Source organism: Molothrus aeneus, chromosome 2, assembly GCF_037042795.1.
Source record: "Molothrus aeneus isolate 106 chromosome 2, BPBGC_Maene_1.0, whole genome shotgun sequence".
Classification (NCBI taxonomy): domain Eukaryota; kingdom Metazoa; phylum Chordata; class Aves; order Passeriformes; family Icteridae; genus Molothrus; species Molothrus aeneus.
In genome coordinates this window covers 34,027,850-34,054,216 of record NC_089647.1, presented here as the reverse complement: position 1 = coordinate 34,054,216, position 26,367 = coordinate 34,027,850, and the positions used below count along the sequence as shown (strand labels likewise).

Here is a 26,367-nt window from a genome sequence, read left to right as displayed (position 1 = left end):
GCAGCAAGGAGTGCCTTGCAGCTCTGAATCACAGAGACCAGCAGCAGTCAGAGCATCACACACATCACTCCTTAGCCTTTTTGACTGGCTGCTGTAGGTATCTCAACACTCAGTGTACCTGCTGCCATGAATCCAGCCCCTGGCACCAAATTATTCTCCTCCCTTCAAGCTGGTACCTTTCAGCCAGTGAGATCTCTCCTTGGGAGTTCTGTGCTCAAAGCTGGAGACATTTTTGAGGAGCTGCAAACCTGAGTGTTTCATTACTCAGCATCCCTTACCAAGTGTCTGTCTCTCTGGGGCCCTGCCTTTGTCTTTACAAAACAAGGATAGATGGCATTTCCTTGCCATGAGGGAGGATTCTGAGGATAACTACATTAAGGTCTGTGCAACATTCAGAAATTAAATACCAATTACACGGGGCATTGGGGTGTAATAAGAGAGCCAAGGAAAGAAAAGGCCATACCAATAAAGTTAAATGAATTATTTACAATCAGCTACAGAATGTGTTTAAGGATGAACCCACAGAAGAGCCTTTCAGACCTGTCAAATCAATGGAACCATCTGCACTTGATGTGTCAGTAGAAAAAGTTTAATAACAAATCAATAAAATGAATAGCAATAAATTACCAGGATGAGATGAATGACTCAAAAGTGGAAATGGAAAATACTGAGCCAGTTTTTTAAAGGGAGACAACAAATAAATGAAATCTGACTTGAGAAACAGGTACATCAACTTAACTTCCTTAGGAACACAAATCTCACTGACCATGAATATCATGTGAATTTCCAGAAAACTTACAACAGATTTCCTTACCAAAATGTCATGAAACGTATAGACTAATATAAACTAGTGGTCTGCGAGTGAAGGATTCATAGGTGTTTAAAGGACACAAAGAAAGGGTTAATAAAGAATTTTCACAAGAGACTAAATCCTGTAAGTAATCTAGAAAAGGTGATGAAAAATGCGGCAATAATATGTACTTGAGACATGGAAGTATCAAGGGTAGAAAAATGAAAAATTGACTCAGAAAATTTGCAAAAGAATTATAAGATGTCCAGTGACTGGATGATAAAACGCTTGCAGATACACCTGGCAATGTGCCCTCACAGCCCAGAAAGCCAACTGGGTCCTGGGCTGCATCACAAGAAGTGTGACCAGAAATTCGAGGGAGGCGATTCTGCCCCTCTGCTCTCATGAGACCCCACCTGGAGTGCTGCAGGCAGCTCTGGGGTCCCCAGCATGAGAAGAAAAAAGCGCTGTTGCAATGAATCCAGAGGAGGCCATGAAGATGGGGAGAGACTGGGGTTCCCCTCCTGTGAGGACAGGCTGTGGCAGTTGTGGCTGTCCAGCCTGGAGAAGAGTCATTGTGGCCCTTCAGTACTTGAAAGGGGCTTATAAGAAAGATGGGGACAGACTGTTTAGCAGGGCCTGTTGCAATCGTGCAAGGGGTAATGGGTTTAATTGGAAAGAAGGCAGGTTTAGATTGGAAGAAATTTTTTATGATGAAGGTGCTGAGGTGGTGAAACATAACTGGTTGTGTGTGGCTTTGAGTAACGTGGTGTAGTGGAAGGTCTCCTTATCCATGTCAGGGGTGTTGGAGCTAGATGATCTTTAAGCTCACTTCCAATCCAAACTATTCCACGATTCTGTGGAATTCAGTGTGAATGAATGCAAAAGGAAGCACGGGGAGTATCAGTCCTCAGTCAATCTACATACTGATATACACTGGGTAAGCAAATGCTCCCCTCAGAAGTGCTGGAAACTTTAATATTTTTCTAGGAAAACATGAATTCAATGCTTGGCATTAGTGAAAAAAGCAAATTTGTACATGCCATTTAAACAAATTGATAAATAATTGTTATTATACCATGATACAGACACCCACACACCTCTACAGACAGTCCCAATCCTTTCATCCCAAAGAAGATGTGGAAAAGGCAAAAAAGGAACAAAAAGGCCAATAAGGGCAATTTTCTCACAGAAACAGACTACACAGACTAAGCCTCCTCAGCTTTGAAAGAGATGACCAAGAAAAAAAATGATAAAATTAATGAAATTACACGTATCAAGAAAGAAGGAATAGGGAACTCTTGTTCCCAAGAAATGGAGGCAAGTGTAACAGCCACGAACAGATGATATACAGCATGCAATTCTCAAGTAGGTGTTGTGGACTCTGAAAACTTAAATAGGTCTAAAAAAATCTTCCAAGGAAGAGAAAAATCCATCAAGAGCTATTTTAATAGTTGCAGATGATCTGCTATCAGATGCTATTTGAAACAGAGCAATAGTTGGGAAGGACCTTTGGGGTCCACCTGAGAGTGTGGTGATCATTTTTGCTTTCACACATTCACCCTACAGCACCAGGGCTTGTGTTTGAGCTGTAGACCTCAAATCAGCTGTTTTTTGGCTTGTGAAAACCTGCATGAAAGACAACTTTTATGTTTATATCCTGCCTTATTTGTTGAATCCAGCTAAGGAATTCAAGCTGAAACCCCATTTGTACAAATGTGATATGGCTGCCCATAGGCAGCCAAGATCCACTCCTAGGGACAGTAATTTTCTTCAGGCTATGCAAGTCATTGTCAATATATCTGTTTCTTCACCTAGTTGTTCCTTCAGAGAAAGCTTAGAGATAACGAGAAATGCTAATTGAGAGGTAGATACAACTATTTTTATGCTATTATCAAAACACTTCTTTCATAATATGTCCTTCCCTTTTTCTTTCCTCTGATGTTTAGGTTTAAAGGGATGGGTTTTTTATCTGAAAGTCTTGGCACAGTTATTAAGAATTTTAAGTCAAATCAGTTTAAATAATTTTATTGAATATTATTTTGAGTAATCTTTTGGATTTCCACTATCAAGTAGTGTTTCAGGATTAGCTACCTCATCTAGCTGAAGATGTCCCTGCTCATTGCGGGGCGATTGAACTGGATGACCTTTACATATCCCATCCAACCCAAGCTCTTCTATGGTTCCACGGTTACACTGAATGAAAGGATTGAAAACACATCCCAGATTTAAGAGCACTGAATACGCTTAAAAACACAAGTGTTATGGACTAATTCAGTGTCTCAAAGCAAAACTAAATTTTGCTTATTTGTTACAGAATTTTACTGGCACAAGGCTTAGAGCCTACAATAATTAAAACAACCTGCATAAATATGGCTCAGTTTACAAGATTGTGGATGTATGCATATCTTGCTAACCCACCACAGCAATATTAGGATTTTAACCAAATTGTTAAATACAGCTAATGTCCTCATACAGTACCTTATTTCTTTTTGCAGTTAATCCAAGTATCCCTCATTTTTAGAGAAATTCTCACAGTACAAAACTAGGTCCCTTTGCCTTTGGGTAAAGATATGAGCAGAAGAGAAATTTCCCAAAAACTGTTTTTCAAACCTTATGAAAAAAGTTTCTTTTCTAGGGAAAAGAAATCATTATAATTGGATGTTAATAAATGCTGCAGCAACAACATCTAAAGAAATGTTCTAAGGAATATTTTCCTCTGCTTACACTTCATTATAAACTAAATAAGAGAAACATCATCATAATGCTCATGTAAAAAAATGACTTGGAGAAAAAAATTCCTTGTATGCCCTTAAGATATCTTTGTTCTTGTCTCTCTAGAAATGATTGACAGGGTGAAAAATGAAGTAATTAACTTCTAGCTGACAGAAAACAGTAACATGGGTCTGTAATGATGGCACCCATGAGTGGCATAGTGTCCTACTTATCTGCATTTTAAAGCAACAGCTGCTGGATCTTTTGCAATGTCTGCAGAATTTTAAAGAGAAGCAAAATTAGAAACAACAGTACGTCTTTACTATAAATGTCACAAAACTGATCCTCACAAGACAGAGATGGAACAGAATGTGTTGGACATATGTGAAATAATTATATTGGAGGGAAAAAAGCAGCTCTTATAACTCTTGACATCTCTGTAAAATTACCCTGACGTTTCTGAATCAACATAACACATGTATGGTTTCACTGTCTACCAAATTTCCTCTAGACCGAGACAGTTGTCTTGAAGATCCTCTTGAATCAGGACACTTTGTAAAAATAAGTTAATTATGAAAGGGTGCATATGCCTTATTGCTAGACTGCATTTGCACAGCTAGACATATCTGCACCAGAGAGGGCTCAGTATGGACAATCAGTTTGCAACCTCAGTGTCCAGGGTTAGTGCCCTCTTGCACATACCACCCACACAGCTCAGCACTGGGAACAGGGCTGCTTTGAGCCCCTCACAACCTTTGGCCCTGAGGAATGATCAGGTAATTACTGTGGTGTTCCTCTTCTGAAAAGTGGCTTGAAGTAATGGATGCAGAAGGTTGTAGCCTCACAAACCATGTTGTACAGCATGACAGCAGAACAGTGTTGCTAATGTCCTAAACAAGTGGGATGAGGGTGTATAGGCATCTCCTAGAGTAAAAGTCTGTGAGACTGTGTCATACAGAGGGATCCAGTCAAAAGGGATTTAGCCTCTAAGGAAACCAGTTTGCTCCAAAAGAAGGGTTGGGAGTAAGCAAGCAGTGCAGTGTGAGCAATCAAGGCTCTGGGTAGAAAGTGGTGTGCAAGATTATCTTGCTTCCATAGTCATACCCAAAGAATTGTGCCATGGAAACATATTTTTAGAAACAAGATAATTTTATTTGTGAGGAAAAGCCATATCTAACATATCATATTGCAGCAGGTGGAAATCCTCTTTTAGAGTGAAATGAACTCATTCACATGACTATGGCTCAGAAATTAGCTATGATATTTTCTATTCTAACCATTGATATTATCTTTAAAATGGCCTCCTAGTTTAAGGGCTTTTTAAAAAGAAAATGCCAGTTCCAGCAATGTGAAATTCCAGGCTGGGATATGATTTATTTTAGCTATAGCTATGGCTGGGATTACAATTGCTTTGGACTTACTTGATGGTTGCTATTCAGAAAGCTTCAGATGATCCTGAAAATTAGGACCATATCTAATCTCACCTCTTTCACAGCCATCATAGTCACTTGAAGTACAGTAAGACAAAAGGTATTGAATACAGTCTATGATAAAACTTAGGGACACTGATAGGTTACTCAAAACTGAAAGTAAGATTCAGACTGATAATTTTTATGCCTAAAATGAACATGATGGATTTCAAGCACCACAACCCTACTGCAAAATTCAGCATTTCTACTCCCTTTAGTGGACCAGGTATTTTAGACTACATTTAGTCTCACAAATTCATGAGACGCTGGATGTCTCTTTCTCTCACTTAAACATTTAATGGAGTTCACATTAAGGCAGGGAAACATCCAGACTGCATTTAACTCTATATTTAAATCTTACTGTAATTTACACACACCTAACATATAAAAAAGTGAATGCAGAAAGACTCAACAGGAGAGATCATTCCCATTCAACACAGACATGATATTTACCTTTTTCTAGTAGTTTAGTGGTTAGATACCTACTTGAACATGAGAAATTCAATATTTTGTTACACAATTGACTGAGGAAGTGGGAGATATAAATTCAGTTTCCTTAGCACACTGATGGGATATAAATCTAGAACTCATTGCCGTAAGTTTTCTTAAGCACCAGGTAGCCATTTTTGGAATGGATGTTTTTCACATCTTCCCTTGAAAAAGCACAGTGACTGAGGGAGCAGGATGGTGCAAGTTTGGGAGAAACAATTTGATGGTGACCCCTAGGCTGGAGTCTGAGGAATGCAGTAGTGATTGAGCTGTCCTGACTGTCATCAGTGATTCTGGACTGGCTTTGACTGAAACAGCAATAATAAAGGGAAAAGGGATATGCTCTTGCCAGATTGTTTTGCTAAATGTGAGGAACATCACCATCACCACCATTTCTTCCTCTTACATTTTAAACAACACTGCTGCTCAATAAAGTGCCTATCCTCATTTGTGGAACTTCGGTCTCAAATTCCTGAAGAGTTGGTACCTAATACAGAGATTAAAGCCAGGCTTTCAGCAAGAGTGAGAGTTCAGATATATTCCAGCATTTAGTTTTTTACATAAACTAAATCTAGGGCAGGATGTTTGAACTCAGCCCATCCCTAGGGTGTTGCTGTGCTCCGTAAGGGAGCTCCACTAGGAATGCATTTGGCCAACGTCCCTGCTTAGCACAGCAAAACTGAATTCCTTATTCAACACTTCCATTTACTGTACACAGAATTTATGTAACTAAGTTAGGTGCCTTGGATCACCCTCTGTGGACCGTTATGAGATGCTGGGCTCTTGTAGCTCGTAAAATGGCTTGGAATTGGAATGTACTTCTATCAGTTCTACAGGTAATATCTGAGTGAGTTCTGCTCCCTGCCTCTGCATCCTCAGCCTGATGGTTGCTTCTTCATACAGCCACCTTGGAAAATGCTATCAGCATTTTAGCAAAGTCAGTTCCAAGTTTCTCCCCCATCAATCAACAACAATGTTTTTATACATACTGCCAAATTCTCTACTTGGACCAAGAATTCTCCTTGAGTGATACTGAAAACTATTCAGAATGGAAAGTGGTGGTTCAAGGTTTGACCTGCTCTGTGTTGACTTGAAGGAGAACAAGAGTGTGCTATGTTGCTGAATGGCAAGCAACATCAATTCCCTAAACACTAAGCAGTGAGATCAATGAAAATAAAAAAATGGTGTCATGGAAAGAAGTCTCTTACTCTTTCCCTTAAGAGATAAAAAAGAGGTAAAGAACAGTATTTTCTGCACAAATAACACAATAAACCAAATACTGGGAAAGTCCTAAAAAAATGCATTACCCTCTTCACAGACTGTCACCAAATGGGATTATCTCAAAGCTCACTTATTTTGCTCCCTGTCATTAAGAGGAGCAGCTCATCCCTGAGTTTTACGAAACAAAACCTAGAGGTTTACAAATAAAATGAGATTACCAAATAAAATGAGATTATCTCCTGCCCACAGAGCATAAGGACAGGGATGAGGATTTAAAATAAGGTAGGAGTGATGTGACAGCATTGACAAGATTTATTATTAAAAAGGTCTGTGAGAGCCAGAAAAAATCAGAACATTAAAACATTGGAACTATCACACTACCATGCTTTGTTGCAATTTAAGCATTTCATTTCTAGTTAAGATGAATCTGGAAGAAACAGCATTATTTATATATTGTATTAGCTGTAGAAAGTATGTTTTCAAGTAGTTAAAATTAATCTGTTTCCTCATCCCATTTAATTAATTATGAGGGGTGAATTGTTGGAGAAGAGAGACCAGAAGCAGAAGAAATTCATTATGCTTTAACTGATGTGTTATGAAATTTGAAGAACTGGCCAGATCACTGAATGGATGAAATTTTATTGTGATGCTTTTGTTATATCAAAATGAGTTGTGATGTTATTCAACTTTGCAGAATTCTTGTAACACTAAAATCCATCATTGATAAATGTGCATTTTTTAAAAATTTAAATTTATTTGAATATTGATGCAACAACCTGAATAAAGTAATCTTTTAGGGAAGTGTAACCCCATTCTTGCTGAAATGCAGACAGGACTGAATCCAAATTAATCTAGAAAAAATAATTTGAAATACACAAGTAGACTGCAGGAGTGGAAATGTATATCAAGGGATGGACTATTGTTTCAATATTCTCCTCTAGGGAACAAGTACTGAGCAGTGGCAGCTCACTAATTTGCTTCTCACTCACCCCCTCCCAAATAATACGTGTCTGTGACTACAATCACAATAAACATCCTCTAGGTTTGGGAATTTCAGCCTGTGTCCTAGACAGCCAAAATCCAGTACTTCTGAGTTGCAGACAGACACAAAAGCATGGTGGCTGTGAAGGGTTGAAAGACATGAAATGTAACCACTTAGCTGTGCCACTGAAGTAATAGTAAAGAGTTGAAAAGTGTGACTGATGAGGTCTTAGATAATGGATTAACTAGCAAGTTGCCTGCAGTCCCTCCAAGGACTAATGGAAATTTACCCAAGGTACCTACAGTATAGTGTGGAGATGCATGTGGAGACCTGGAACCATCCACATACAACATTAAAGAGATGAATAGAGCAAGAACAGAACAGAGGGATGTTAATAATTTCAGCTTACATGCATATTTCATGTATGTTAACCAATTAGAGCATAAAAAAGGCATGATGGAAACTATCTTGCAGAAGAGGGAAATGGTGGAATCACTGTCCCTGGAACAGTTTAACAAGTGTGTAGGTGTGGTGCTCAGGAACATGGTTTAGTGGTGAACCTGGTAGTGCTGGTTTCATGGTTGGACAGAATGATCTTAGAGGTCTTTTCCAACCTTATTGATTCTGTGATTCAATGTATAGACAACAGATAAAACAGGAGTAAAGGAAAGATGCAACTTGAACTTCTAAAAATCTCTGATCTGCTGGGCAGATGCTGCTGTGTGATGCTTGAACACTGGCACACCATGTTTGCAAAAATGCAGCACACAGAGGGGGATACAGGGACAGCTACACAGAAGGAATTTACAAACATTGCCCAAGCATGTAAGGGTTAGCTGTGGGAAAGCCAATGCTTAAAGCACCCTGGCCTCGTGAGAAGTGTCCCTGCCCATGGCAGGGGCATTGGAACCAAATGGCCTTTAAGGTCCCTTTCAACCCAAACCATGCTATGATTCTATTTGATTACTGTAATTTTAAACTGGAAATGCAGCTTAATGGAGTTAAACTGTAAATGTTCTCCCTCCAAAAAAGCAAGATATAATTTGATAGGCTTTCAGGAAGTGTAAAGAACAGCCCCCTCCTACAGAGCATGATTGCTCAGCAACCCAAAACCATAAACATCTAATTTTTTATTCTACCAAAGCAAATTTCCCTTTAATCATCCATTAGAGAAGCCTATGTCAGGCAAAATATTGGCAGAGGAAACTTTAGCCTTGCTGGTAGATGACTGCTTTTATCAGTGAAAAATGCTGAGATATCAGAAAATTAATTCTAAAGTCAGCTAATCATCTTAAATAGTTTCAATTATTCTTGTAATTGGGGATTTTTAGATTATTCTGTATAACATTAAGAAAAAATAATTCACAGAAATACAGAATTTTTAAGATACAGCCTACCATGATTATTTAAAAAATATTTATATTTTCATACATTATTTAAATAGTATTTATATTTTCATGCACTTTTCCAGATCTAATTACACTAAATGACTTCTGTTGCTACTTCATTCTTCTAAGAACAGTCTGCACAGCTGATTTTAAAAAATTTTCTTTACCCCATGTAGTCCTATTACCAGAGGTAAAGAACAACATGGAAAACACATCCAGTGTTTCACTCTGAGCAAATGTTTTAAATGTTGCAAAGTTGCTGGTATGAAGATCACTCAGAGAGAATCTTACTGAAGTATTTGACCTAAATGTAAGCAGGTCTACTTTCTATCAGTACTCTAAGAGAGCATAAATTTTGTTTTCCTGAACCTCTCTTGTGAATGTAGTCTTTTTAGTATGTAATAAAGACACAATTAAAAGAAATTTTCCCTTTCCACTGACTGAAAAGACTAAGTCCTTGACTTAGAAACCTACAGCTCTGCAGAGAGGTAACAGCACTGAAAACACCAGATTTATTTCTTTTGTTTTGTCTCTAAGCAGAAACGGACAGAAGGCCAGGTACATGTAATGTTCTCAAAGGAATTGATATAGTCATGTGTTTTCAATGAGATCTTCCTCATGAATTTTTGTTACAGTATCTTAATAATAGGTATGAAGTCAGAGGGGGAGAGAGACTGGATCATCCTTTTCTTAGACCTTTTGGGGTTTTTCTGTTTATGACACATCGTAACTACAACCAGATCCTCAGTCATATTGTCCTGAAACTGAAGAATTAGACGTACTCTTCTGATCCCATTAGAAAAACTTCCATTTGGGCTGCAGTAAAAAAAACCCCACCAACTTCTTTTCACACATCAAATTCAGAAATTTCAGATACAATTTAATGTCAGATTCTTCATAGTTTCATGACTTAAATAGTCTGAGATGACTTATTCAAGGTCTGTTTATCTCCAATAACTGCAACTGGGTGTCCCACAATGAACAAACAGCTCATTGTAGTGCTCCAGCATCACCCAGTATCTCTCTAACCATATAGCTGTATAGCTTTAGTCCTAAATAAAGGCAGAATCTGAGGTGCTCAGTTCCAGAATGATACCACTTATCTTCCTGGAGAAAGAACTCAGATAGGATGGAAAATTCTTTGTGTGCTTTTAACAGGCAGAGATCTTCTAAGCAGTAAATTGGAGTAAAATTCTTGCTAGCACTAAGATTTTTGTCTGAGCTACTGCAGTTTGTGACACCTCAGTTCACTCCATGTTACCACTGGTTATATTGAATGCAGGTGGGGTTTACTGATTTTGTAGAAGACATAATTATTATGGAATGTTTAATAAATAAATTTAGAGAATTTCCAATATTTCATACACTTATCTATCTGCTCTTTTAAAAGACAACAAAATTCCCTTGCAAATTGATGTCCCCAGTTGCTCTGGAGTATATTTAGAACTCAAGGCAAGTAAAAAAATGAATGCAAATTTTGTGTAACATGCTGGGGTAGGTAGTGCACTTTCACGATGGGAGACCAAAAGTACAGCTGCAGCAGCTTAATATTTTATAAAATTTCCTAAAAAAGCAGCACTGAAATCTGAGTATAATTGAAGTGTCCTTTCCTAAAAACTCAAATGCCAACTAACAAAGTAGGGATTTTACTTTCCTCATCTTCATGCAAATTAGGAGCTTCTGCACTGAAGAAAGGAAATTATAGCAAGTAAGAAGTTTAGGGAAAGGAAACTTTAATCCTTCTGCACACTGTCCACATTAGAAGGGAATATATTCTTATGTCTGTCCAAGCCTGATGTCTTTAAGATGGCAATACAGAGAAATTAAAACTAAAGTAGCTGAAAATCCATCTACCATACAGGACTTTCATACTCAGTTGAAAGGAAAATAACCCCATTTTCTACAGGCTAAATTCAGCCATGATCCTTGCATTACACTAGATAATTTTTAAGTTATTAATTCAGTCAATTTGCCTATTCTTTCATACTTTCAAAGACAAAAAACATCCTGTCTGTTGGTTATTTCTTTTACAATTTTCTTCCAGACTTATTGCAGCCAAAGATGTTGCAATCCTCATTAAAGTCAAAATTATCTGTTGAATTTTATCCATATTTTTCAATTGTTTTTGATATTCTTGAAGGAAACCTACAGGTAAGTATTTCTAAATGAATGACTGTCTGTTGGTGGTGTCTGCAGACAGACAAAGGCAGATAAATGGATCACTGAGGACATTTAAAAGAAAACCCTGTATTTCTAATCATGTTCTGTTTAAACATATTCTGAATTTTAGCATCGAGCAATAATACAAATTAAAGTAAACTACAATCCAGAAATCATCAATTAAAAGAAGATGATTTCATTAACACAGTAGCTATAATAAAAGGTCATCCTCCTTGGCCTGTGTGAAAAGATAACTTATCATTTAGATATTGAAAGAAATTATCAGGTGTTTGATGAATGAGGTCAGATTTACAGGAAAGAATAGTTATTTACCACTAAACTCACTCGGTTTCCTATCTGTTTTGCATGGGAGTTAATCTGTGGTTATTGCATCTGCAGGAGGAGATGTGGTGAGCTGTGGACTGCAAACTGAGCCATCAACTTCTAGCAGTAACCACTAGATTTGGCCGGATGGTAAGCCCAACACAGAAATTGATAGGAAGTGTCCCATGGTCCACTGCTATTAATTCATATTTTGCTTTTCTTATTGTTCTAATTAATTATTAAAGTATTAGTAGATGAAGAGATTGTCAAAGACTTACGAAGAAAATTTATGTCCAGTTCAGTTTTGCTGAAAGATCTGCTGAAGTTCACAAGGCTTTCAAGATGAATCCACATGTAAATATCAATGAGGAAAGAGAAATTCTGATTTTTACTCCTGGAACATCTCATGATTCTGGCTTGAAACCAGAATAAAGACTGATGACCCTAATTGCAGCCTAGTTAGGGTTAACTTAGGCAGACTGAAACCTGTGTAAATCAGATCTGAAGAAGCACCATGCACTGGAGTCATGCTGTAACTCATAACACTAGTAGAGGCTTTAGGAACCTAGTTCTGACCTTGATAATGTTCCTGCAGCTGATCCTCTTCTCTGTAAAGATGACCAGGTATGAAATCAGGACCAGACACCAGTGCCATAAACAATATAATTGAATTTGCTATTAAATTAGTAACAAGTGGATGTCATAAAAATGTGTCTGTAATGTCATGTCTGGATGAAACACTGGGCTGAATAACCCTGAGAGCAAATCTACTGTCCAGGACATCTCTCAGGACACAGCTTCTCCCTGTAGCAGAGCCTTCTTGTCACAATAGCTCTCCAGAGATGTGGCAATGCTCTGCCAACCAGTATAGAAAAGGAAACATAACTTTCAGTGCTTATACTAAAAGGGCAATTGCATTTGGAATCTGCAAATCCTGTTAGAAACATTGCTTCTTCCTTGTTTCCTGCAGTGCTTCTGAAAATGGTTTTGATACTGTCTAGTCTCAATCTGTTTTCAAGATGGGTTCACAAAGATACCTGTTTCCTTGTCCATAAATCTATGAAGAAATCATAGATATTTTTCAAATCTAAGCTGTACTTTTACAAGAGTAGTTTCTGAAGTATTCTTAGGAAAATGGAACATTACAGACAAAGTCTGGCTGGCTGGGCAAAGATGGGAACAGCAGAAAGGACTGAAATACAGCTTTGCATCTTGAATCATCTGTAAGAGAGTGGCAAAATACTGCTTGATGGCCAATAGGCTATGCTTTCATTTTGTCATTGATCACCTATGATCATTTTCTCTCCAAATTGTCTTGCAGTCTCTGCAGAAAGGAGTAATTACTACAGTGGGTATCTGCAGCCTCTACCTGGACTCTAAAATGTCTTAAGAACATCGAGAGGAAAAAGCCTTTCTGCAGAGATAGTGCTTTTTAAAAGAAAAAGATTACAGACCTTTCCAGCTCCCAGAGTGAAATAAATATTGATACTTTCTGGAAATGGGAAGGACAGGTATTATTAGCAGCACGCTAAGGTAAGAACCATTCCAACCTGACATAACTAAAATCTAAGTGGTTAGAAATATAAGGTTATAAAAACCCCAAAGCCTTCTACGTTGGTAAGTAACTTCTTCTGCCCTAATTTTTTCCCAAAGCTTTCAGCTGCTGCCCTCTATGCCAGGACCCTTTTAAACAGCTAGAAAGAAGATGTAGGAGCAGAAATAGCAAATTGTTTTTTTCTGTAAGCTTTCTTTTTCCTGCCTTTTCTGTAAGCAGGGGTTTGTATAGAAGGTGATATGCTGTGCTAAGCAGGTGTTTTGATAATTGCATCAGCCCAATATATTGGGTGAAGAAATGTGGTTGCCTTCATGGTCAATTAAAAAGTGTAAATAGAATCTATGGAAAGTGGGTGAATGTTTAATTATTTTAATTCCTGTTTGGCAAGGAATATCTGGCAAACTCTTCACCAGATAACTCTGACAGTCTTTGTTTATTTGCTTCATTAGTAGATAAAGCAATTAGAGTAAGGAGTTTTAAGAGAAGAATGAGCCACATATAATCAGAGTCTTCACAAGAGAGATGGAGCTGGAGACATGGCAGAATGCAGATGTACACACACACACACATATATATATATAGACACACAGAGAGATATGTTAATCTCTGAAATAATTTTTTACTCCATTTGTTCTGAACATGAGGCACATTTAGAGAGGATCAGATCCTGCTTGTCAAGACTGCTATACAAGAGAGACAGACACAGGGTAAGCAGTGCAAGACCTGCTGGGGCTGGCACGCTGAGCTGGCTCCCCTTGGACACCAGCTTCAAGTATTGACCAGCACCACACTGGCACCACTCACAGCAGAAATAGTAAAGCAGCTACATCTAAACCAGGGTTTACTCAACAGCATGTCAATGAAGCCTGGGAGGACCCGATTAGTACTTTTTTTCCTGTTAAAAGAGTGGGGTGGCAGGGAATGACAAAATTGAGTCCCTGAGGAGTTCCTTATGAGCCCCAATTCAGGTAAGCAATTCCACAGATCCTTCCAGGCTCACCATAGCATAATTACAGTAATTTCTATTTCTAATGAGAAGTAAAAGGGTCAGCAAAGACCACTGGTCCCACTTAGCCTCACCACTTGGCTTGGCTCCCTCCTCAGAGATGAACTTCCTTGCAGTGAAACTAAAGATCCTCCTCATTTGTCTTTATTGGAAGGAACTTTGAATGCAAATTTCCACTACCTTTTTCAGCAGTGTTATGTCCTGTTTCTGTTCTCAGCTTTGTTTCAACACAGCTGATTTGGAGAGCCTATTCTATAGTGGCTTTATGACTTTTCTGTACAGGATTTCAGGTAGAAAGCTCTTCAATAGGGCCAAGCATCTTCCTTCTCTCACACTGGCCACTGTGCTGTGAGCAAATGCACATATTTAGATTTCCAACTTTGACTGTATTTACACAAGCTTTATTTCAATAGGGTTTTGTCTCTATGTTCATGGTCTAAGCCACTGTCTTGTACTTTTCCAGTGGAGAGCTGCACAAACTCGCGGTGTCCTATTATAGCTGTTGACATGGAAACATCATAAGCAACTATTTGTTGGATAAGACTGCTATTTCACAGGGAACAGACACAGCTTAAATGCATGTTTTGCTGATTCACTTTCAGCCATTTTAAGCCACAGACAGTTTATCTTCACTTTCACATCCCCCTCCCCTTCACTGATGGATCATGTTCAGAGTTTCTGCTTAGAAATGAGGCTGAAACTGTGTCTATCTTGCTTATAAAAATTTCAAACATCCTATTCCCACATGGGACCAAGATCTTCAACCTCATCATCTTCTGGCTTGTATATTATTCTAGCTGGCACTTTCTACTCTCCGAAGCAGAAAGCAGGCAATACCTCTAGGGAACAGAAAAGCAAAATATATGTGCAATGAAAAGCTATTAAGGCATCTCCTAAGAAAAGGAAAAGGTGTGCTGCTTCTGTAGAGCAGACATCCTGTCAAGCACATTACCTGTTCTGGGCCATTATTTTAATAACTTATGAAACAGAACAGTATGGAAAATGGCCACAACTGTGTACTACTTATGCCTAGTGAAGTTGCTAATAGAAAAGCTGTTTCACACCAGGCATTAATAATGCTGCACTGAAGACATGATTCCCTGCCTCACCCAATTATTTAAAATACAACAAGTTTTACTGAAAATACAAAGATAAGATCACTTAGGCAAGAATGGCTTTGATATTCTGCAAGCTGCTTTATATTCTGTTTTCTGTTCTAAACTCTAGGCAGGATGTGTTATCTCAGATTTCTGGAGGCTGTGCTTGTTTCACACAAGGCTCAGTCCTTCCAGGTGTTCAGTTCAGGGTACCATAGCTCGTAATTTTGAACACAAAGCAGTCAATGATTTGCAAAGTGACAATCACATAGAAATACATCTACTTTTCCCCCTTTTTGACCCAGATGGAGAAGCACTCATTGATAAAAGGCTTGCTGGGCTGTTGGTTCATGCTGCAGCTAATGATGCATCCACATCTCTGGGAGGGATGGGCTGAACTCATTCCACACCCCGTACCCAAGAGCAGCAGATACGATAAACATGAAGATGTGAAGGAAAGATCTGGTGTCAGATGCAGAGATGAGACTGTTTGACTGATGTGTTTACATGTTCAGTTTTCACTCTCCATTAACTGCTTAGTCTGTGTCTGTGAAATGTTATGAAGAATTGCAAACAAACATCATTTTTCCTTAACTCTTCATTAGTATCAACATTGCAAAAAAGTAGCAGATGACTAAGAAATGCAGAAACTGTTAGGAAAAACTGTAATAGCTTATGAGATGGCTAATAGTTTCAACTGACTATATATCAAATATATCCATCTTCACAGTCCTAGGGTATTGGTGAGACATATTGCTGTATTTACAGCATTACATTTTAAGGTGTTTTTTTAGCACTGGATTGCCATCGAACTGTAAACCTGAAGGCTTTTGAATTGAGAGTAGTCCAAGATTAATAATCCTCACTGCATCTTTCACCTGAGAGTGGCACCAGCATTATGAGTCTTAAGACACTTCAGTTTAGGACCTGTGAAAATTTCACAGAAATAATATAAAGAAGTGTGAAATTCTCACAGTTCCCACTGACAGCGAGAGGCTACTTTAAAAAAAATCCCAACAAAACAGCTTCTCTCCAGATATTCTCTATTCTTCAATTTTCAGTTGAAATTTTTAATTTCTCATTTGCTCTGTTCTTAGCAGCAGAACGATGAACCTGGTAATTTTTGCGAATGCCTCTAAGCATATAAACAGGTTGAATTTTGTGAGAAGATATTAGATTTGCTTTTCCAAAGACAAGAGTTGTTTCATCTTCCTTTTTCATTTTACAGATAATCACAGGTTCTGCAAGCCAGATGCTTTTGCTCTAAACATGAAATTCCACTCAATAAATAAAAACTACTGGATTTACTTCCCACTGTATATAGGTGGTTCTTGTATTCCAGCATATCCCTCATCCTCCTCAATTCCTCAGTGTTTCTGATAATTAATGAAGACCTGGGTGAACAGTTACTCAGTGATACAGTTCAGCTCTTGAATGTCTCCCTAGAGAAAAGGTCTCTAAAGCATGCACAGTGACCCTCCTTGCTTTGAAAAATAAAGATTTACACTGTTTCCTTGGTTCTGAATCTGAGCAGCTCTCACTGAAGCCAGGGAGAATATTTGTGCCAGAACGATGTATAAAAGATTCTTATTTTCAGAGAAAGAACCATTAAAAAGTAGTAATTGAATACTCAGAAACTCTTAACCAGGACATGTGAAATGAGTGACATTCCAACAAGTACAGTCTGAAAATCAAATCCAATAAGCCATTTCATTAATTTAGGTTTTGTGTGTACCTATCTATCTGGCCATTTCCAAACTTATCCGCATTATGCCATTTATGACACACTTTCTGAATGCATGTTTCCATTCTGTGCTACAATTGGGACCATTCAATTGCCCAGGAATCTGAGGTAAGTGAAAAAATTGCACAAAAATTCCATTTTCCTCTACTTACTGTTCAGTAAAGGGAATTCTAATAGTTCTATAATGCCATTAAAGTACAGGCATGGCTATGTAAGCTATTTCCTCATTAAAACAATAAAAAAAAATGTCTAGGTGCCAATCTCACTCACATTTGCTCTCCAGAAATCTGTATTTGAGAGTGACTTTCAGTGCTGCAAAACTGGAAAGAAACTGCAGTTTGGATGCTCCCAGATGCTGGAGTCATAAACTCATCCAGCTTGATGACCATGTACTGACTGTATGTGGATCCTCAATAGTGCTAACTAAAGTGACAAATGAATTCAGAAGGAATCCTGGGGAATAAAAATATGGGTAAAACACAGCCCAATTAAACAAGACTGTTGGTGTTTCCAACCTATGTTGCAGAAGAACGCACAGACAACAGTCAGAGGCTTGATGTTATAGCTCGTAGATCTGCATATGAGCACACACATGTGTTTGTGAGAGAGCAAAAAGGAAAGATTTTGACTGTGCATGGGATTCAGGTCACAGAACATGAAGTGTCTCTAATATTGATGTTTACATCTCAGCTAATCACCTGAGGCTCCTTCCACTCAACTGTGAGAAAGAGACATTTTTAGGACATGATTCGCCTGAGCAATTTTAGATGGCTGCTTCTGGATGACATGAATTGTACTCTGAAAGTGCCAAGTGCACTCCACTGACTCAAGAGAGATACTAGGCAACTTGCTTAAGTGCAGATTTTTGCAATATGTATGTAGATATAGCATGTAATTAACACTAAAGTATCTATTTGGATTTTCTTTTTATATATATATATACATACATCTCGCAAAAAAGTATTCTCTCTCCTCCTCGTAATGAGTATTTAATCATGGCCATTTCATACCTCTCTCTGGTTTCCTCAGTACCTCCTTCTGCAAACATCAGTGCAATTACCTCTTCAATTCATTTCTGCTTCCAGACCTACATGCTAGAGCCATACATCACCCAGTCTGACCTTACCATGTGTTCAGGTTTCACTACCATGATGTCTCCAAGAATTGCATTTCTCAGGTGGATTTCAGACTGCAGTGCAGCCAGCTGTGTAGATTCACAGGAGAATTCTGCCCATGCAGCCTTGACCTGATGTTCACTTGCCTGAAGGGGTTCACTGCCTCAAAGAAGACAGGCAGACTGAAGGTGGTTGTAACAGACATTGCATGGAACAAGCCCTGGATATCAGACTCAATCTTCACAAACTGCCTCAAAAGAATTTCAACTGTAGCTCTGAAAACTTCAAAACTGAGAATTTCTCTGATCTGTTGAAAATCAAAGTCTCACTAGTGGAAGATGTCCCTGCCCATGTCAGGGGTTTGAAAACAGATGATCTTTAAAGCGTCTTCTAACCCAAACCATCTGTGATTCTATGATATGGCAACATGCTAATCTCTAAGTTCAGGAAATTTGTGTAAAGGTGTCTAATACCTAATGGAGAATCCATTGTGCTGACAATGACAGTAAACCACCCAAAGTACCTCAGCTTTGACTTCCCTTCTGCTAAGCTGTGATGGCAAATCTCCAGGTTCTTCCTCATGGCTCAATAAGAAATGAACCACAACACACACATTTTTGACACATAATACTACATGTTTGTATGGCCCATATCTATCACAGCTATGACATGCTTAGCAATAATTCCAGTTAGAAGAAGACAAAAATGTAGTAGATTAGGAGGCACCTCTTTGCACCGTGCACATTTTTTATAAATAGTGCAACATGGACTGGAAATAAAAAGATTGATTGTAAGCATCTTCATCTTGTTGGGAAGAGCCTTGGGCTCACTTCCCACTGCAGTGCTTTTCCATGCACAGTGGAGAGGCAGCTGCAGAACCACTTCTTCCTACACTGCAGCTGGATCCAGTCCTGTCCCAGCCCTGATTTCCATCCCCACCTTTACAGCCAACTGTACCATTCACTTTGTACTCATATATTTGAAAGTAGCGCAGAAGCTGAAAGAGCTGCATTTCAGTAAACTCAACCCTTCATACATGGCAATAAGGAGCCCTGATGAGGTGAAATCAGGTTTGGTCACTGACAGGACTAAACAGACTTTAAACAGAGAAGTGGCAGTGAAAGGGTTGGGGGGTGTGAAGCTTTAGAGTTATTTCTGCTGTGATACACCTCCATGGTGCCTGCTTGTGGCTTCAGACAACTGGAATTTTTAAATACAAACATTATTTCAGAAGTTGTCTGGTTTGAATAAAGCTTAAATGGTGACCGTTTATGCTAAGTGTATCTCACTGCTTTTCATCTGTAAACCAAAACCAGACACTAAGACAGCAGTTTTGGGTGCCAGATACTTCCCTGAAAACCTTTTCTTTGCATGTGCAGTAGCAATTACTGGGGCATCTACTCTTATCCTCAGAAATCTAACACAAGTACTTTAAGCTTAGGAATAATCTAGTAAAACAACAGGAAAACTGCTTAAGCTATGTTTCCTCCAAAGTTTGGAAGTTAAAGTTTCAGTGACTCCAATTCACCAAACTTTTTAAAGAACTGTATTTCTCTGATGCTTAACTCTTCAAAAGGCTGTCATGTTCCACAGCCTCCGAGTTAAATAACATGATCTGGCATTTCCTAGGAGTAGCAACAGTAACCATATGTAACCTAGAAATTTAAGTACTGATAGGGACCTAGAAGGATAAAGCAAAGCATGTATTTATATCAAGACAAAGAAATATATAATCTTACAAGAACAGATTTTAAAACCTTGAGCTAAAAAGGCAAAAAGGAAGACATGAATTTGCATAAGACCCTGCTATGCATGTATACAGCACAATGTTTAGCTGGTGATGGGTTTGTTTATTCTCCTGGTTGATCATGAGCTGATGACTGAATTCCAATGACTTAAAAGAAGATAAGAGCAGATTTTGTTTTAGCCTATCATTGCAATTAGTGAATTCAATTTAAATTCTTTCACTTTCACCACCAAATAAAGCATGAATAATAACATTTTCTATGTTTCCTATCCATTCTCCCACTTTCTGCATTTCTTTCTGTATTTCTTTTTCTCAACAGAATTAGTGACAAAGAGGTTGTGAGCTCCAAAAGGACTAGAAGTATTTCCTACTGCTCCATCCTCCCCTGGAAGACACATATTTTGCCTTTAGTGTTGTGGACTCTCTGACAACATCCCAAACAGAGATACAGGGTCTGTGATAAAAAGCAACAGGCAGTAATGAAAAAAAGAATCCAGGAAATTCATGGGAAATAATACAGGACGTGTCAGAGAGACAGGCAGAAAAAAAGAAAGAAAAAAATAATACAAATCTGAAACTCCAGAGTATGCAGAGATAAAAGATCATGTCAAAGAGCTACACAATTTCTCTGAACAAGTAATTCTTGATTTCCTTCCTGTGTTGTTTACACTCCTGAAGTGAGACTTTAATTGCTTTTAGCCGCCTACTTGTGGTCCTACACTCAACCCTCTATATTACATTTTGTCTCACTTAACTGAATATAGCTTCTTGCACATATCTCAGTGCTTTTATAGTGGGGCCTGGATGGGGAAATCACAGACTGTAAGGTAAAGAAGAAATCCCTGCATCCAATAAACCCCACACCCACTGGCATAACTGTAGCTTTACTTTTTCTCACCCTCTTTTGTTGGCTTTCCTATGAGTAGGTAATGACACTTATTTTCAACTATTACAACCTATCTGGATCTCAATTTGTTTCTTTGTGTTGCCTAGAATATATTGATTTGCTTCAATTAAGCTTTCTGGTTAAAAAAAAAAAACATGCTTGCCATACTCAGTGAAGGACAGCAAAATCACTACATTCCAAAGAAAGGAAAACAGCAAACTTGAATCATAAACTTGGCATTACAGCTAGAGATTTACAACAACATATGGTCATTTGCCTCTAGCTCTCTTGCACATGCTGACCAAAATAATCCATTGAAACAGAAATGTCCTGAATTGTAAGAATAGAAACCAAATGCTAGATTCTAGCTTTTTACATGGGCCCTGCCTGTAAAGAGTATCCATAATGAGAAAATTTTCATCTCTGAAAACAAGTACATTTCTGAGCCCACATTTATTTTTCCTGAGTGCCTAACATAGACACAAACAACCTTTGTAATTAGTGCACGTGAATTGAGCTGACAGTGACAGGCACAAGGCTGCAGGTCCTACTGCACTACAAACACATTTTGGTAATATGTGAGATACAGAGCCTCTCAAGCAGGCTGCTCAGACATGGACACAGCCAATTGTGTGGCTTTGAGAGAAAAAAGTAAACACTAACAAAAGTGACTGAGGCTTTTGTGGCTTTCTGCTTCAGAGGTTTGGGGCATTTGTTGGAACGACTGTGGAATAAAAGAACAGGTTTTGCATTTGTGGTTTGGGAAGTGCCATTTAGATAAGCAGCTAAGACATCAGAGGCTCCTGCAGTGAAGCACCAGGGCATGGCAGCTTAGTGAGACAGATCACAGCCAGAATTCATGAACTAGCAGAAAACCAGGCTCATCAGTGCACACGGAGCAATACTGTACAGAAGAGCTAGGCTAGTCTAGATGCAGCACAGATATCTCAGCTTGGCTCAGAGTGCAAGTTAATAAGCCTCAGTTCTCAGCAGAGCTTCCCAGACCAATGCTCATACAGGGAGGGTCAAGCTTTGCTGCAGTTCAAACTGCAGTGAGGTGTTCAGGATCCTGGTGTTAGCTCTTTATGTGTACACCTCAATTAACCTACAGTTGCTGGCTTGGGCTTCTCACACCATGACTCCCTACATTTTGGGTTCCTGGCTTATCTCAAGAAAGGAAGCTTGGATCTATCCATCCTTACACATATAATTGCAGCTTTTCATAAAATGCAAATTCAGGGAGCTGACCAAAGCTCTTGACAACAAAGTCACTCTGGTCTGGAAAAAACCTGCTTCAGGTCAGAGAAAGTTAGAGATGCCTTGAAAACTTCAACACTTCTAATCTGACCTTACCCAAGAGCAACATCACTGGTAAGAGTGATCCATCTCCCTTCAGTCATTGCTCTTTCTGACAGCAGTACCAATTAGTGCTTCATGTGGTTGTTGCCCATTAGAACAAGACCCTTCATGCTAACATTAAAGTTTTCCCTTCCTTCTCTGCTACCTTACTCCTTCATGCTGAGAGCATAATGACAAAATGTAGAATTTAACCTTAATTGGATCTCTGCAATGTTATCACCTGAATTAGCTCCCCTGTGAATAATTATCACTGCCTAGAGGCTGACAAATTGCTTCCCTCTACTTCATGATTGTCAGGAATTTCAAATTATATGCTGAGCATGGGGAGGATAGAGGGGACAAAGGGGAGAATGAAAATGAAAGCCTAGAGAAGCATAATTATTAAGATTATTAAAATACTTGACAGATTGTCACAGTCTCCATGAGTCCCAAAAGGGGAGAGGGACAGCGAGAATTTTGCTGGGGCAATTGGGCAACACCCAGTCTGGCAAGAGACTCGTATACAGGCAAGGTGAAACTACAACCACTGCTCCCAATAAGTGACAAAGGTAATTCCTTTGTTATTCACCACCCCATTTAAGCATGGATAGCAGCTTGTTTACCATCTCATCTGCACATTTGGTCTTGCTACAGAGATGGCAAATTTTTTGCAGCATAGACTGATAGAAGGGTAAGTGTATGCGAGGGGATAGTAGCAGATTGCCATGCATTTAGAGTAGCATACAAGAGTTTGTGTTTTGCAAGAAAAGGTTTTGGCAAAAAGCTGCTCTTCCTCAGAACACTCATTCCACATCTGGGCAAGACCTCACACAGAAACACATTCTGTCATTACTCCACAGTATCCATCTCAGATATTGACAGAGCTAAGAAATGTACATCACATAAACCCAAATCACTATAAAAGTGTAATGCTCTTTGCACATTACTTGAAATGGTCAAATAGGGCAAATAGGGTTTTTATCCAATTTTCTCACTAATGATGCTGTGCTTGTAAGATGGATGTATTTCTCAATTTTTTTCAAAGCAGTTCCTCAGACTTTCCCACCATGCCAAACCAACAACACACGTCAGACACAGGCAAGGTAGCTGCTGACATATTCCCAGAGAAGGCTCTTCCTGCTTACCTGACATACAGTGACCTCTTCTGATTAGTCCTCAGGGAGCCAGACCCAGAACTCATGCTGTGATTCATCATCTGCTCACGCAGGTCATGGATTTTTGCCTCAAATCGAGCGTACTCTAAGGAGATAAGAAAACCCAAGAGAACAAGGATATTTTAGTTTTCTTGACCTATATAATCATTAGGGCTGCTAAATGCAAATTAACATTAAATTAATGAGTGTCAGGCATGTCTTAAAAATGGAGGTCTAATAGAACCTTGAATTAGTGTACTATCTTAGGTAAATATATGCCTTTTTTATTGTGGTACCTGAACATTTCAACACTGGCTAGGTGAGGAATCATATTCCCAGACCCACGGTCCTGCAGTTTCAGGAAAGGAAGGAGGTTTAAGGTGTGTTAACAAATATCTTCCAGTCTGTGGAAAGGATGCTGAAAGCAGATTTCCATTGTATCTTTCCTCCTTCCAAACAATGTGATACCTTGGTAGGGTCAGTGGGACTGAAGTTATTAATGAGTGAAGCAATTATTGTAAAATCCCATCAAAATGAAGGAGATATTTCTATGTCCAATTATCCCCAAAGCAGCTGGAAAATCATTGCATGAGCAATCAGCCATCTTTTTTACACAGCTCACTGAGGCTTGGGCTCTGTTTCTTTTAAATAGGTGGATCCATTATGTCATTCTTAGGGTGGGTGACCCCAGAAATGCCAAACCTAAGCTGAATAACAATGGCACAGAACTGCTCCCCCCACACCTTGTTCACCTCCATAGTTCTACTGGTGACTCTGCAAAATGTTGTGTCTTGCTGCCCAGCAACATGGGATCAGCTGGAGCTGTATCATTTGGTGAGACTCCTCTCTGACAGGACACAGCCTCATCAATGGTCCCTCCAGCTGCCATGCTTCCCTTGCTCATTGTGTGACTCAATGGACTGAGCTTTGGTTTGCAAGAAGAAAGGTTGAGGTTTTGGAGACAAGCTCTAATTCCTTGAAAATGAGAACCTCCAGCAGCCCAGAGCCATAATTCAATCTAAACCCAGGAGATCTCCTGATGTGAGCTATAAGACTAAGCTGAGGGGGTGTACAAAATACATTTCAGTGAGTCAGTGACACTTTAAAGAGTAAGATATTACAGACTGATGCCAGCAGAGAGAAGATGATGTTCCCTGCACCTCAATGTTTTATTTCACTGATGCCTTCAAAAGAAGGGTGCCATTCCCCACAGCAGGGCTAAAGCGGAACTGAAACCAGCACACAAGGTTTCCTGCCTCAAAGGATGGAGGTACATTCCACCAGATCCCACCACCTTCCAGCTTAAGCAAATAAATCTTTACAGTGCATTTATAACCCATTGCTCTGCATCTTGTTTGTTGCTGTCTGAGCTACCTGAAAATGCTGTAAGACAGCAACATTCACATTTTTCTCCTAGAACTCAGCACTATTTTTGTTTGATCATTTGCTGTTCCCACTGGATCAGTTCCCAGAATGTCTAGATGCTTTGCAACAACTAATTCATTTTATTCCGTGCACTCTACATTTTCATTGGATAATAACACCTGACCTTTCCAAGATCCCACATTTTGCACAGGTGGCTTAGCAGAATGGTTTGATTTGGGGTTTTGTGTTTGGGTTTTTCCCCTCCTTCTCTGTTGACCCATTCTGCCTGCCTTTCCACTGAGCTTCCTTGGCATTACCTACTCAGTCTGTGGAGTGACAGTGGCTACTTTTCTCGTCAGTTGGGAACCACTGCTGTGCTATAAGACTCTTCAGTCTTCCCACATACCTATGACTTCACCGACTGCAACTGAAATTCTGTGTGTCAGGAGAAGAGAAACTCCTACATGCAGACTGTATTTTAGATTTATTCTGTAGCTTGTTTCTTGCTCATTGCTTTCACCTAGAGTACATCTTTAAAATTCTGAGAGATTTAAAAGCACAAATTCTCAGTGGAACTAAGGCTCCTACAAACTCATGTTGTTTTTTTTGGAGTGGAGTTTAGTTTTGAAGTGTTTATCCCAGTGTAGGATTTAAGTTTGCTCTATGTGAGTCATATTTGTTCTGATCTGCTGCTTTAGAATTTATTTAGTAAATAATCATCTTCTGAGCAAAGCTTTGTTTAGCTTATATTTCATTAAAACCAATCTAACATTTCTTCTTGGCAAATAGGAAAGGGGATCTTAAGGACCAAGCCTTGCATTTCTCTTCCTCATACAGTATCAGTCCTACACAAATAGAGTATTACAATTCTAAGGCTTGTTACCAGCTCTCTTTCATTTATGGTGGATACACTGAAGAAGACAGTAAACATATAGTGTAATTCAGCTTCTTTAATGTTTTACATCTGGGCAGCACCAAGGATATGAATGATCTACAGCAGAGTAACTTTCCCTTTAATAAGCATCCCCATCGCAGGCTGACTCTGTATGTAAGGTGTGGGAGTAACTCCCAGATTTAGACATCAATCTGGAGAGTGAGAAGAGAGGACTGAAATTCTGATTTTCTCTAGCACAGCATCCAGCTAACTTGAACATCAGATACTCAAATGACTACAGCTTGGTCAGGTGATGATATTGCTTGTGTTCTGACTTTACAGCACACTTGTAATTTAACCAATTTTAACTGCTTGTAAACTTATTCTGAGTTCAAGAATATCTCTCTGGGAGACCTCTTGAAACCACAAGAACATATTAAAAATTGTCTAATAAGTGTGATGGAAACTCAAGGTTTGAGGTCCTCCTCCCTGCTTGATACCAAAAATTACTGAAGTACTAATGATATTCTGTTACTTTGTTTCTTGAGATGTTTTTAGCTATGGATTTAAATACATAGATAATTTGAAAAAAAACAATTTATGGGACTATATTTTCCTACTGTACCTTCTTCACATTTTTTGTAAAAAATACTAAAATATACCCTTGTCCCTTCTTCCTGGCAAATGCCTGGGCCAAAAATTGCACGACCATCAATGCAGGCAGTCTTTAACTCAGCTCAGATCAGTTTCTTTAATCTCAGTCCTCCTAGTTCTCCTACTGATTCCTAGATACTACAGTGACAGATGCATTTGAAATGTGAACAGAAAAAGAAACAGTGATGCTGTGCCATCAGAACTGCTGTGATAGTTCTGCCTACTGGGAAAGAGTCCTTTTTTCTTAACACTTCTTTGTACTTGGGTCATTCCAGGAGACCTGTCTCCTAATAG

The 26,367-nt window shown here is 38.9% G+C and overlaps 1 protein-coding gene across 17 annotated transcripts in view; it reads right to left on the bottom strand.

Annotated features, from left to right (window-relative positions):
* Positions 1 to 26,367, bottom strand: part of DLG2 (discs large MAGUK scaffold protein 2) — a 988,724-nt gene that overhangs the window by 66,613 nt on the left and 895,744 nt on the right. For all 17 annotated transcript variants that reach the window (XM_066572327.1, XM_066572326.1, XM_066572328.1 and 14 more), the window contains one exon: positions 23,172 to 23,286. In XM_066572327.1, the coding sequence (XP_066428424.1) occupies positions 23,172 to 23,286 (115 nt within the window). The remainder of the gene's footprint in view (positions 1 to 23,171; positions 23,287 to 26,367) is intronic.